General features: G+C 48.3%; 1 protein-coding gene across 1 annotated transcript in view; it reads left to right on the plus strand.

Moving 5' to 3' along the window:
- Positions 1–12734, plus strand: part of SMARCA5 (SNF2 related chromatin remodeling ATPase 5) — a 60441-nt gene that overhangs the window by 32091 nt on the left and 15616 nt on the right. Inside the window, exons 12-13 of the mRNA XM_077279261.1 lie at positions 7359–7480; positions 7549–7701. Coding sequence (XP_077135376.1) covers positions 7359–7480; positions 7549–7701 — 275 coding nt within the window. The remainder of the gene's footprint in view (positions 1–7358; positions 7481–7548; positions 7702–12734) is intronic.

A 12734-nucleotide genomic window follows, 5' to 3' on the forward strand; every position in this document is an offset into this window, starting at 1 on the left:
GCTTGTACTCGAGTCATGGAAAGCGGGTGAAGGGGAGCGACGACTGTCACATACTCACCTGCTCCTGACACGCGGTCCCTGCGTGTCCCATGGTCTCAGGCGCCGGCACCTTCTTCCTCTGTTAAGCGGTTACGTGGTACCACTCATTAAAGTAATGAATATGGACTCCACTTCCATAGGGGTGGAGCCGCATCTTCATTCCTGTAGTGAGCAGTACCAGTGACCGCTGAACAAAGGAAGAAGGCGCCGGAGACCATCTGTCCGGGAGAAGCTGCCAGGGACCGCGCCGGGAGCAGGTGAGTATTTCATATTCACCGATCCCTCGTTCCAGCGTCGGCGCCGCTCCGTCTTCCGCGTCCTCTGCAGTGACTGTTCAGGTCAGAAGGCACGATTACGTATTAGTGTGCGCGCCGCCCTCTGCCTGAACAGTCAGTGCAGAGAGACGGGACGCTAAGGAGCAGCGACGAGAGGTGTCATTTTTTTTTTTTTTTTTTTTCCAGCAGCATTATATGTGGCACATTGTTATATGGAGCGTCTATGGGGCCATACTGAACTGTATGGAGCATTATATGGGGCATATTTGTATATGGAGCATCTTTTGGGGCCCATCATGAACTGTATGGAGCATTATATGGGGCTCCTGATTCAATATGAATATTCAAAAACACTTAACCTACTGATGTCTAAATTAATTTTACTTTTATTGGTATCTTTTTATTTTTGAAATTTACCAGTAGCTGCTGCATTTTCCACCCTAGGCTTATACTCGAGTCAATACGTTTCCCTTTTTTTTTTTTTTTTTTTTTTTTTTTGTGGCAAAATTAGGGGGGCCGGCTAAGGCTACTTTCACATTAGCGTCGTGCACTGCACGTCGCAATGCGACGTTGCGGCGCACCGACGCATACTGTAGAAGTGCCGCACAATGGGGGCAGCGGATGCGGTTTTCCAACGCATCCGCTGCCCCATTGTGAGGTGCGGGGAGGAGGGGGCGGAGTTCCGGCCGCGCATGCGCGGTTGGAAATGGCGGACACTACGCACCAAAAAACGTTACATGCAACGTTTTTTGGTGGCGATGGTCCGACGCAACCGTCGCACGACTGTTACGACGTGTGGCAATGCATCGCTAATGCAAGTCAATGGAGAAAAAAACGCATCCTGCAAGCACTTTTGCAGGATGCGTTTTTTCTACAAAACGACGCATAGCGACGTGCAGTGCACGACGCTAGTGTGAAAGCAGCCTTAGGCTCGGGCTGGCTTAGGCTGTATAATAAAAAAAAATGTATGTATATATAGTATGTATGTGTGTGTGTGTATATGTATGTGTATATGTAATATTTTTGGTACAGACAAATTTTTGGACACCTCATTTCAAGATTTTTCTGTATTTTTATGACTGAAAATTATACATTCACACTGGAGGCATCAAAACTATGAATTAACACATGTGGAATTATATACTTAACAAAAAAGTGTGAAACTGAAAATATGTCTTATATTCTAGGTTCTTCAAAGTAGCCACCTTTTGCTTTGATGACTGCTTTGCACACTCTTGGCATTCTCTTGATGATTTCAAGAGGTAGTCACCGGGAATGGTCTTCAAACAATCTTGAAGGAGGTCCTAGAGATGCTTAGCACTTGTTGGCCCTTTTGCCTTCGCTCTGCGGTCCAGCTCACCCCAAACCATCTCGATTGGGTTCAGGTCTGGTGACTGTGGAGGCCAGGTCAGCTGGCATAGCACCCCATCACTCTCCTTTTTGGTCAAATAGCCCTTACAAAGCCTGGAGGTGTGTTTGGGATCATTGTCCTGTTGAAAAATAAATGATGGTCCAACTAAACGCAAACCGGATGGAATAGCATGCTGCTGCAAGATGCTTTGGTAGCCATGCTTGTTCAGTATGCCTTCAATTTTGAATAAATCCCCAACAGTGTCACCAGTAAAGCACCCCCCACACAATCACACCTCCTCCTCTATGCTTCACGGTGCGAACCAGGCCGGTTCAAGACATTATGTTCGGGGGTCTTGAGCAAAAGAAGAGGGCTTTTCCGCTTAACGAGACAGTTTCCGCACTAATCAATAAAGAGTGGAAAAAACCCGTAAGGAAGGAGTTATCAACACCAAAGAGAAAGTACCCTTTTGAGGATGAATCCTGCTCCTTTTGGGAAAAAGCCCCCAAACTAGATGTAGCCATATCTAAGGCATCTAAGTAATTCGCCCTCCCTTTTGAGGACATGGGGGTCTTGAAGGACCCTATGGACAAAAAAGGCGGATGCCTTTCTCAAAAGTTCCTGGGAAGCAGCTGGGGAGGTCTAAAACCGGCAGTCGCTGCCGCATGCACGTCCCGTTCCCTAATGATTTGGTTAGACCAACTGGAGGGCCAGCTAAAGGGGAAAACGTCCCGTGACTCCATACTGAGCACCTTGCCTGTATTAAGAGGGGCGGCCGCATTTTTAGCTGATGCTTCTGCTGATTCGATTAGATTAGCTGCTAGATCAGCAGTCTTCTCTAACGCGGCTGGGCGCGCCCTCTGGCTTAAGTGCTGGCCGTGAGACTTACAGACAAAATCTAAATTATGTACCATTCCTTGTGAGGGGGAGTTTTTGTTTGGTCCCACACTGGATGACATCCTGGAGAAGGCGGGAGATAAAAAGAAATATTTTCCCTCCCTGGGCTTCCCCGCTTATAGACAGCCCTTTCGGCGCAAGAGGTTTTTCCGTAAAAAGCCAGGGAGAAACCAGGGAAAATGGGAGGATAAGAAAAACAGAAATAAAGGATACTTGTTTAACAAAAACCCCAGCAACAACAAGAAACCTTCACAATGAAGGTTGGCCCCAGGTGGGGGGGAGATTGTCACTTTCTCCCGGCCTGGGAAAAGATTACCTGCAGCCAATGGATCCTGGGCATAATAAAATCAGGGCTGAAACTGACATTTCTAAAAAAAAAAAAAAACTCGCCCCTCCTTTTCATTAACGTCTCCAAGGTCTTCAGTGGAAGAGCAATTGGCATTGGAAAACGAGGTCATGGGACTAGTGGACAAGGGAGTTCTTCGGGAAGTTCCCCCACAAGAAAGAGGGCAAGGTTATTATTCCCCTCTATTCCTGAGTCCTGTATGACCCGTCCGTTTTTTTCCTATCATAAACTTGAAAAGCCTAAACAAATACCTAGGGGGTCCAACCGTTCAAGATGGAAACAATAAAGTCATCTATAAAAATGCTGTTTCCTCAGTGTTTCATGATAGTCCTGGACCTGAAGGATGCCTACTATCACGTCCCTATTCATAGATCACCAGAGGTTTCTCAGGATAGCAGTGCATATCAGGGGAATATTATGCCACTTTCAATTTTCAGCCCTACCTTTCGGACTAGCCATAGCCCCGAGACTATTCACAAAACTAATTGCGGAGGTGATGGCTCATCTCAGAGAGCAAGACACCTTGATTGTACCATATCTGGACGACTTTTTGGTGATAGGCTCCTCTCCCCAACACTGCAGCAATCAGCTGGAAACAGTAACGAGTTTTCTAGAAGAGCTGGGCTGGCTAATAAACTTATAAAAGTCCAGATTGGTGCCTTCCCAGGTCCAGGAATACCTAGGTCTCACTCTAGACTCCATAAAGGAAGAATGCCGGCTTCCGGGGGAAAAAATACAGAAAGTAATAAAGCTAGTGTCCAAAATACAAGCTCTCCCCTCTATAACTTTACGCCAAGCTATGTCCCGCTTGGGGTCCATGACGTCATGCATACCTGCGGTCCAATGGGCTCAGCTCCATTCGGGACACCTTCAATGGCAGATTTTGTCAGAGGAGATCTCTCTGGGAGGGCGTTTAGAAAGTTGGTTGAGATTATCTCCAAGCACAACTCGGTCACTAACCTGGTGGGCATCACAAAAGAATCTTTCCCAGGGAGTCCCGTGGGTAATCCCAATCTCAAAAATACTAACCGATCCAAGGCCCAGTGGGTGGGGGGCTCATTTGGGCGACCTAGTAGCTCAAGGCACCTGGTCGACGTCTCTGGAAAAAGAATCTTCCAATGTGAAAGAACTTCTAGCAGTCAAGTTCTCCCTGCTGGAATTCTTGGGGGGCCTTTCACTTTCACCACGTCAGTCATGTCAGACAACAGGGTGGTAGTGGCATACTTAAATCGCCAAAGGGGAGTGGACATATAAGGGGAGTGGACAATTACAAAGCGGACTTCCTGAGTCGCTCCAGTCTAAAACAAGGAGAATGGGAGCTAAATCAGGCAGTATTCACCCGGATCACGGAAAAATGGGGGGTTCCTGACACAGACCTCTTTGCCAACAACACAAACAAAAAAGGAACCGCTTTCAGCTCCATAACTCCTCGGGGGAATCCAGTATCTCTGGATGCGTTCTTGATCCCATGGCTACATCAGCTGGCTTATGCATTTCCCCCATTTGCTCGGATTCCGGCAGTGCTGAGGAAGATTCGGGAGGACCGGGCTCATGTGATCTTAATAGCCCCGTTCTGGCCGAAGAGACCTTGGTTCTCTTGAATGAGGAGAATGTCAATATCCGACCCATGGGTACTCCCAGACCTTCCAGACTTACTCTCCCAAGGCCCGGTCCACCATCCACAAGTTACGAGCTTACACTTGACAGCCTGGCATTTGAGAGGAAGCTACTAGAAGACAGAGGTTTTTCGCCAGGGCTGGTATCCACTCTTTTACAAAGTAGGAAACCGGTTACAACAAAATATGGGAAAATATGGAAAAAATTCCTATCATCAGGTACTAAAATAGGGGAATTGGTCCCCCCTTAAATCCATATTAGAATTTTTACAAAACGGGTTGGAGATCGGTTTAGCCACGAGTACCTTAAAAGTCCATGTAGCAGCATTGGGAGCCCTGTTTAATTATGATTTGGCAGGTAATCGGTGGGTTTCCAGGTTCATCAGGGCAGCAGGTAGATCGAGGCCACTTCCAGTAAAAACTGCCCCTCAATGGGATTTAAATTTGGTCCTTAAAGCCCTGACTAAACCGCCCTTCGAACCCTTAGAGGATATCCCATTAAAACTCCTATCCCTCAAAACATCCCTGCTCGTCGCCCTCACATCTGCTCATAGAATTAGCGACATACAGGCACTATCTGCTAACCCTCCTTGCACACATTTTTTAGAGGATAGAGTTATTCTCAAAATAGATCCAGCATACTTCCCAAAGGTGGCATCCCGGTTCCACAGAACTCAAGAGATATCTCTTCCCTCCTTTTGTCCTAACCCTAAAAATGATGAGGAATCATTACATACACTAGATGTCAGGAGATGCCTCATGCAGTACATAGAAGCCACCAGAGAGAGTAGGGAGGATGCCTCTCTTTGTGTGCTTTCAGGGTCCCCGAAAGGGGAAAAAAGCCTCCAAAGCCACTCTGGCGAGACGGATCACAGATGCCATCAGCCTATCATACTCATCAAGTGCAATGTCTGTTCCAGGGGAGGTCAAGGCTCACTCAACGAGAGCAGTGGCAACTTCTTGGGCGGAGAAGTCCAGAGCTTCGATTGACCAGATATGTAGAGCTGCTACTTGGTCATCACCTTCCACATTCTATAGGCACTATAGATTGGACCTTATCTCCTCTTCGGACCTTACCTTCGGTAAAAGGGTTCTGGAAGCGGTGGTCCCTCCCTGAATGTACAAATCTATGAAGTCTCTCCGTGGTGCCGTCATGGGCGACAGAGAAAAATATAGTTCTTACCGATAACTGTATTTCTCTGAGCCCATGACGGCACCCATACATTCCCTCCCTTCACTTATGGGTGTGCACGATAATATAATGCCATAGGTTATTTTATGATAGGTCAAGCAGTATCTCAATTAAGTTAAGTAATGTTGAAACTAATAAGCTGTTCCATAGTCTCCCATCGTTCTCTAGTAAACAACTGATGCGGGAGAGTGGTACCGCCTTTTTATCTGTAGGTTTCCTGTCCTTGATGGGCGGAACCCCTCTCTCCGTGGTGCCGTCATGGGCTCAGAGAAATAGTTATTGGTAAGAACTATATTTTTTTACCATGAAGGCCTGCTACACAAAGTCTCCTCTTAACAGTTGTTGCAGAGATGTGTCTGCTGCTAGAACTGTGTGGCATTGACCTGGTCTCTAATCTGAGCTGCTGTTAACCTGCGATTTCTGAGGCTGGTGACTCGGACAAACTTATCCTCAGAAGCAGAGGTGACTCTTGGTCTTCCTCTCCTTGGGCGGTCCTCATGTGAGCCAGTTTCTTTCTAGCGCTTGATGGTTTTTGCCACTGCACTTGGGGACACTTTCAAAGTTTTCCCAATTTTTCGGACTGACTGACCTTAATTTCTTAAAGCAATGATGGCCACTCATTTTTCTTTACTTAGCTGCTTTTTTTTCTTGCCATAATACAAATTCCAACAGTCTATTCAGTAGGACTATCAGCTGTGTATCCACCAGACTTCTGCACAACACAACTGATGGTCCCAACCCCATTTATAAGGCAAGAAATCCCACTTATTAAACCTGACAGGGCACACCTGTGAATTGAAAACCATTCCCGGTGACTACCTCTTGAAGCTCATCAAGAGAATGCCAAGAGTGTGCAAAGCAGTCATCAAAGCAAAAGGTGGCTACTTTGAAGAACCTAGAATATAAGACATATCAGACTGATACCTAGCCCCGACCTATTCAAGCGCGCTCTAAAAACCCATCTCTTCAAACAAGCCTACCACATCAACTACTCAGTAAACTAACTTTGCCCTGTTCCCTCCTTCCAAATATCACTCTGAATCTGCACCCTACTATTCATCTGTCTCCACACCCTCCATGCACATAACTGCACTTGATACTTGACTATTGCACTTAAACACACGGGCTGATGACCGGATCATGCAGCTTTGAATGAAAATCCCTATGTATTATAAATGCCAGACCTGAAATAACAAGCACTTTGCACCTATTGTGTCCCCCCATTTCCTTGTAGATTGTAAGCTCGCGAGCAGGGACCTCACTCCTAATGTCACTGTTTAAATTGTCTTAACTTGTATTGAATTTGTCTGTATAAGTCCCCGCTTAATTGTAAAGTGCTGCGGAATATGTTGGCGCTATATAAATAAAGATTATTATTATTATTTCTTCAGTTGTTTCACACTTTTTTAAGTATATAATTCCACATGTGTTAATTCATAGTTTCTATGCCTTCAGTGTGAATGTACAATTTTCATAGTCATGAAAATACAGAAAAATATTTAAATGAGGTGTGTCCAAACTTTTGCTCTGTACTGTGTGTATATAATTATATAATATTCACTCTTTGCAGAGCTAAAAAACTAGACTCCTTACTTATGGCAAAGTTTTCGTTGTTATAATTGGTGAATTTCTTTCATGCTAGGTTCTCGTGTGCTGATATTCAGCCAAATGACAAGAGTCTTAGATATCTTAGAAGATTATTGCATGTGGAGAAATTATGAATACTGCCGCCTGGATGGCCAAACGCCACATGATGAAAGACAAGTGAGTATTTGTCTGTTTTAGCTAATATTACAATAATAGAACCGAGCTCTAATGTATATATTTCACAGGAATCCATCTTGGCTTACAATGCTCCCGGTAGTTCTAAATTCATTTTTATGTTGAGCACACGTGCTGGAGGACTGGGAATCAACCTCGCTACAGCTGATGTTGTTATCATATATGATTCTGACTGGAACCCCCAAGTTGATCTTCAGGCTATGGTATGTGTATCCAATTTATTGTAGACTGTTTTTTATTTTGCTCTGTTGGTAGTGAATAAATCATTCTCGTGTGTGCGAGTGGAAGGTCCTCAAAACCAGTCTTCCCCCACCTTCATTCCTCAAGTCCCTCCAGCAGATCATGTTGTCTGGATTGCCTTGGTATTGCACAAGTAATTCCTGATCTGTTGGTTGGCCCTAAGGACTCTTCCACCATTAGCAGACTCATATTCTGAGTGTCGACTGTGAATGATGTGCTTGTATCCTATTCCTCCCCATTCATGAATATAGAATAAATCAACTACACTCCTAGCCAGCTGCTACAGAACATGCACAGTTTGGCAGATTATTTCAGCAAGCAATAGATATGGGGATGTGGTGGTTTTTGATTTTGAGCGCTTCCAATGATCAGCTGTTCGGCGTCGCAGCTGCTTGATGCATGTGCATGGAGAGCCTGTGTGTTGACTGCCACACAGCCGTGTCACATGCATCTGCGGTGCAGAACAGCTGCTCATCGGGAGCGCGCCAGGTAACCAGTGCAGCTATTCGGGAAGCGCTATAGCTATTCAGATAAGAACTTATCCAAAGCTATTCGATCAATCCTACTGCCTGTACTGATTTATAGCTGACACCTAAACAAAAGCGAAACTCAAATTGCAACAGTTTAACCATTAAGAAGCCGATGCTAGTTGTGACAGCGATTATTTAAAGGGAACCTGTCAATTGAAGAAATGCTATTAACCTGCAAATATGGGGTTAATACGCAGTTTAGTAGAGTTCAAATTGGCACTTAAACCCCCGCTGCTGGGAGGAAATAAATTATATGCATCCCTGCAGTGTTTGGGTTTGTCATAATTATGTATAGAGAGCAATGCCTCTAACAGCACCGCTGGCACTGACAGACGGCAGCTCCGCTTTGGGGTCGGCTGTCAGTCAGTCCCAGGGGTGAGGCTGAGGCTACTGCTGCTATCTATACAGAATGATGACTTGAACCCGAATGCTGCCGGAAGGAATAAAGGTGATTTGCTTCTTTGGGGGTAGGGTGGGGGCTAGTTGCCAGCATGTAGTCATAGCATATTTGCAGGTTAATGGTGTCTCTTCACATGACTGGTTACCTTTTAAGAGGTTTGAAGGAGTCTGCTTCAGAGGCCCAATCTCCTACACTCCTGTCCTCCAACCCCTTACCCCTGCAGTGCGATAGCTGGGCACTGATGGGTTGTCGTGGCAACCAGGAACCTACCGCCATGTTGTGGCCTTCACTGTAGACTACAATAATATAGAAAAAGCAATTAAGTGATTGCAGTTTACTTAAAAAAAAAAAAAAAAAAATAAAAAGTCTAGCAGTAGACATGGAAATTTTGCCACCCTTTTCCCTCATTAAAAGTATTAAACGTGTATATTTCATATTGATGCATCCATAAGTCTGATCAAAATATGAAGGTATTACTCCGTACAGTAAACGCTGTAAAGCAGAGCATAGCCACAGAAATGCAGTTTTTGTTTCTCCTATGTATCATTGGGGGACACAGGACGAATGGGTGTTATGCTGCTGCCACCAGGAGGACACTAAGTTAAACACACACAAAAGATTAACTCCTCCCCTGCAGTATACACCCACAGGCTGGACAATCCAGAGCCAGTTCTTACTTAGTGTCTCAGGAGGCACTTGGGTCCTCAGGACCCCACCAATTTTTTGTTTTTAACGGAAGGGAGCGACAGGCAAATTTTCAGCTCTGATCTCTCCCGCACCAACAACGGGCAAGTACATGGAGCGTTCCTCCTGTATCCTTTCCCGCGACGATGGATGCCAGCCCTGGCTCACTTTCCAGTGTGGCGACGGTTCCTTAGCGTTCCGATCTCCCTCCCTCCTTGTCAGGCGACCACGGGGACTAATCATCCACCTAAGTCTCCTGGAGCCAGGGCACAGCCGGACTAATGATATGGCGTCCGTGCAGCCGCCCACTGCATCACCACTGAAGATAGCGGATGTTGCACGGCGGCAGAAGCTCTCCACCCTCTCCCTACTAAGGTGAAGGTGGATGGAGCATCGGCCCTATCGCACAAGGTAAGTGCGGGGGCCGACGAGCTGACAGAGGACGCCTGTTCAGGGATCCCTTATCCCCTTTCTATTGCGGCGCTGCAGCCGCGGGGCAGCCTTATAATGGGGGCATGGCGGGCAATCCGGCGCCCTGTTAGAGCGGTGACACAGTTTACCGGCCCTGGGCCGGACTCCAACGCGGGCGATCATACTCCCTCCTTCATACAGCAGGAGGGCGGCGGCATTGGCAGCGTTCCGACGCGCATAGCAGGGAATCCACCGCCCGCCCACGACACGCCCCCCCTCTCTCTCTCTCTCTGGGCGCTTCTCGTTCCCGAGAAGCGCCCTTCTCACATCTCGGCGGCCATCTTGGACCAGGAAGTGCGCTGGCGGCTCTGCAGCACCACAGCGCACAGGACTTCAGGATCTCCCTGCCAAGCACCGCAGAACTTGGTGAGACGCACGCAGTAGGGTTTTCTCCCCCCCTGCCAGTACACTCACTTAATGGTAAAGATGTCACAGTCTCAGCAAAAACGGACTGGAAAGACCCACTCTGTTATTTTTGCTGTGTGCACCTCCTGCAAGGTATCTCTGCCCCGAGGTCACACTACCCCGCTGTGCTCCGCCTGCGTAATGTCTGCGGCACAGGATACTCCAGCCTCTGACCCGGAATGTAGTGAGCCTAGTACCCCCGCATGGGCGTCCTCCCTTGCTCGATCTGTGGCATCCTTGGAAAGGACGATACAGTCCCTCCGTGAGCCGTCCCTTACCCAGGGCACTTCCATGGATGATGTAACGCGGTCTAAGAACCCCTCTCGGCCCAGAGGTCGTACCGTTTCCAGAAGCCCTCGCTCATCTAGAAAGAGGTCCAGGGTAATATCTCCGGTCCGTGATCAACCCTCCGGCTCAGAGAGCGAAGTCTCTCGTCACTCATCCCCAGCTCATAGCAGGGAATCCTTCCTGGACGACGCATCCAGCGTGTCCTGTTCCCCAGAGTATCGTCACGACCAAGAGACCCTAGATTCTCTCATAGACTCTGTAAGTCAGACGCTACAGTTAGAGGAGGAAGCCCCGTCCAAGGCGGTTCATCCCGTGTCATTCGGGCGAACTACAAAGGTTCATAGATTTTTTCCTACGCATCCTCAATTCAAGGACATTGTCGATCTCCATAGAGTCCGTCCGGACAAACGCTTCTCAGGTCAGAAGGCTATGCAATCGAAGTATCCGTTTGCTCAGGACCTTGCTAAGGAGTGGTCTCAGTCACCCTCCGTGGACCCACCAGTGTCGCGGCTAGCCACCAAGGCGGTTCTATCCTCCTCCGAGGGCGCGTCCATCAAGCATCCCACGGATAGACAAATTGATCAGATGGCTCGCTCGGCCTTTGAAGCCTCCTCGGCTTCTCTCTTCCCCTCTTTTGCCGCCACATGGGTTGCAAAAGCCATGACCCATTGGGCCGAGTCTTTAGCCTCTACAGCACTGCACGCCGACTTACCCCCCGAGGTTTCACACCTGGCCACTCAGATTGCCAGAGCGGGGGACTTTGTAGTTTCCGCATCCTTAGACGCGGCTAACTGTGCCTCACAGGCAGCGGCCAATGCTGTCACGATCCGCAGATCCCTTTGGCTCAGGGACTGGAAAGCGGACTCAGGATCCAAAAAATCTCTCACGTCCCTTCCATACCAGGGCGAACGCCTTTTTGGGGACAAACTAGATAAGATAATCGCAGACTCCACAGGGGGAAAGAGCAAATTCCTTCCCCAGCAACGAACCTTTCGCCCCTTTCGCAACCAACAGGGCCGAGGCCGTTATTTCCGTTTCGGCTCCAATTGGTCCAATCCTTCCTCCGCGCCATCCGGCGCCGGGAGAGGTCAGCGCAAGGACAGAGCCTCCCAGCCTTCTTACAAACCTTCTCCCTCTTGGAGAGGCAGACCCAGACAACAGGGGTCCAGGGGGCCCAGACCTAACAGGTCTCCGCCTCAATGACTCTTGGCAGGCGCCAAAGGACACCGACAGAGTTGGCGGCCGCCTACTCTTTTTTCGGGACGCGTGGCTCTCGGTAGTTCCAGACCGATGGGTCCGCGATCTGGTGTCCTTCGGTCACAAGATAGTTTGTCTCTCTTCCTCCATCTCGTTTCTTCCAGTCCCCTCCTCCCAGAGCAAGGGTCTGTCAGTATTTTCAGGCCATAAGATCGCTGTGGGAAGACGGGGTCATCATCCCGGTACCTCAGAACGAGAGGTACCAGGGCTTCTATTCCAATCTTTTCATCGTACCCAAGAAGGACGGCTCAGTACGTCCAATATTGGATCTCAAGCTTCTCAACAAGTACGTCCGTGTACGTCAATTCCGTATGGAGTCCCTCCGCTCGGTAATTGCCTCTCTGGAAGAGGGCGAGTTTCTTGCATCTCTAGATGTTCAAGACGCTTACCTGCACATTCCCATTCTACCGTCTCATCAGCGCTTCCTCCGCTTCGCGGTCCAGGGGCACCATTTTCAGTTTGTCGCCCTACCTTTCGGGCTGGCCACCGCTCCTCGGGTGTTCACCAAGGTCATGGCAGCTGCCGTGGCCATTCTACATGCTCGAGGCATAGTGGTGTTGCCCTACTTGGACGACATTCTCATAAAGGGCTCCTCTTTCCGGTCCTGCTCAGAAGCGGTAGACGTTACTATAAATACCTTTCTACGCCTGGGCTGGAAGATCAATTTCAAAAAATCTTCCCTAGTCCCGGCTCAAACCATATCCTACCTGGGAATGATCCTAGACTCCTCTCAGGGTCTAGTACTTTTGCCTCCGGAAAAGGTATCCACTCTACAGAGAGAAGTCCGGAAGCTTACTCGACCTCGCTCTCACTCCCTACGCTTCTCCATGAGGGTACTCGGCAGGATGGTGGCGGCAATGGAAGCAGTGCCCTTTGCGGTTTTTCACCTCCGTCCCTTACAACACGCCATTTTGGCAGTATGGGACAGGAATCCCGCCTCGCTCGACCGCCGTCTCTTTCT

Source organism: Ranitomeya variabilis, chromosome 1 (genome assembly GCF_051348905.1).
Source record: "Ranitomeya variabilis isolate aRanVar5 chromosome 1, aRanVar5.hap1, whole genome shotgun sequence".
NCBI lineage: Eukaryota > Metazoa > Chordata > Amphibia > Anura > Dendrobatidae > Ranitomeya > Ranitomeya variabilis.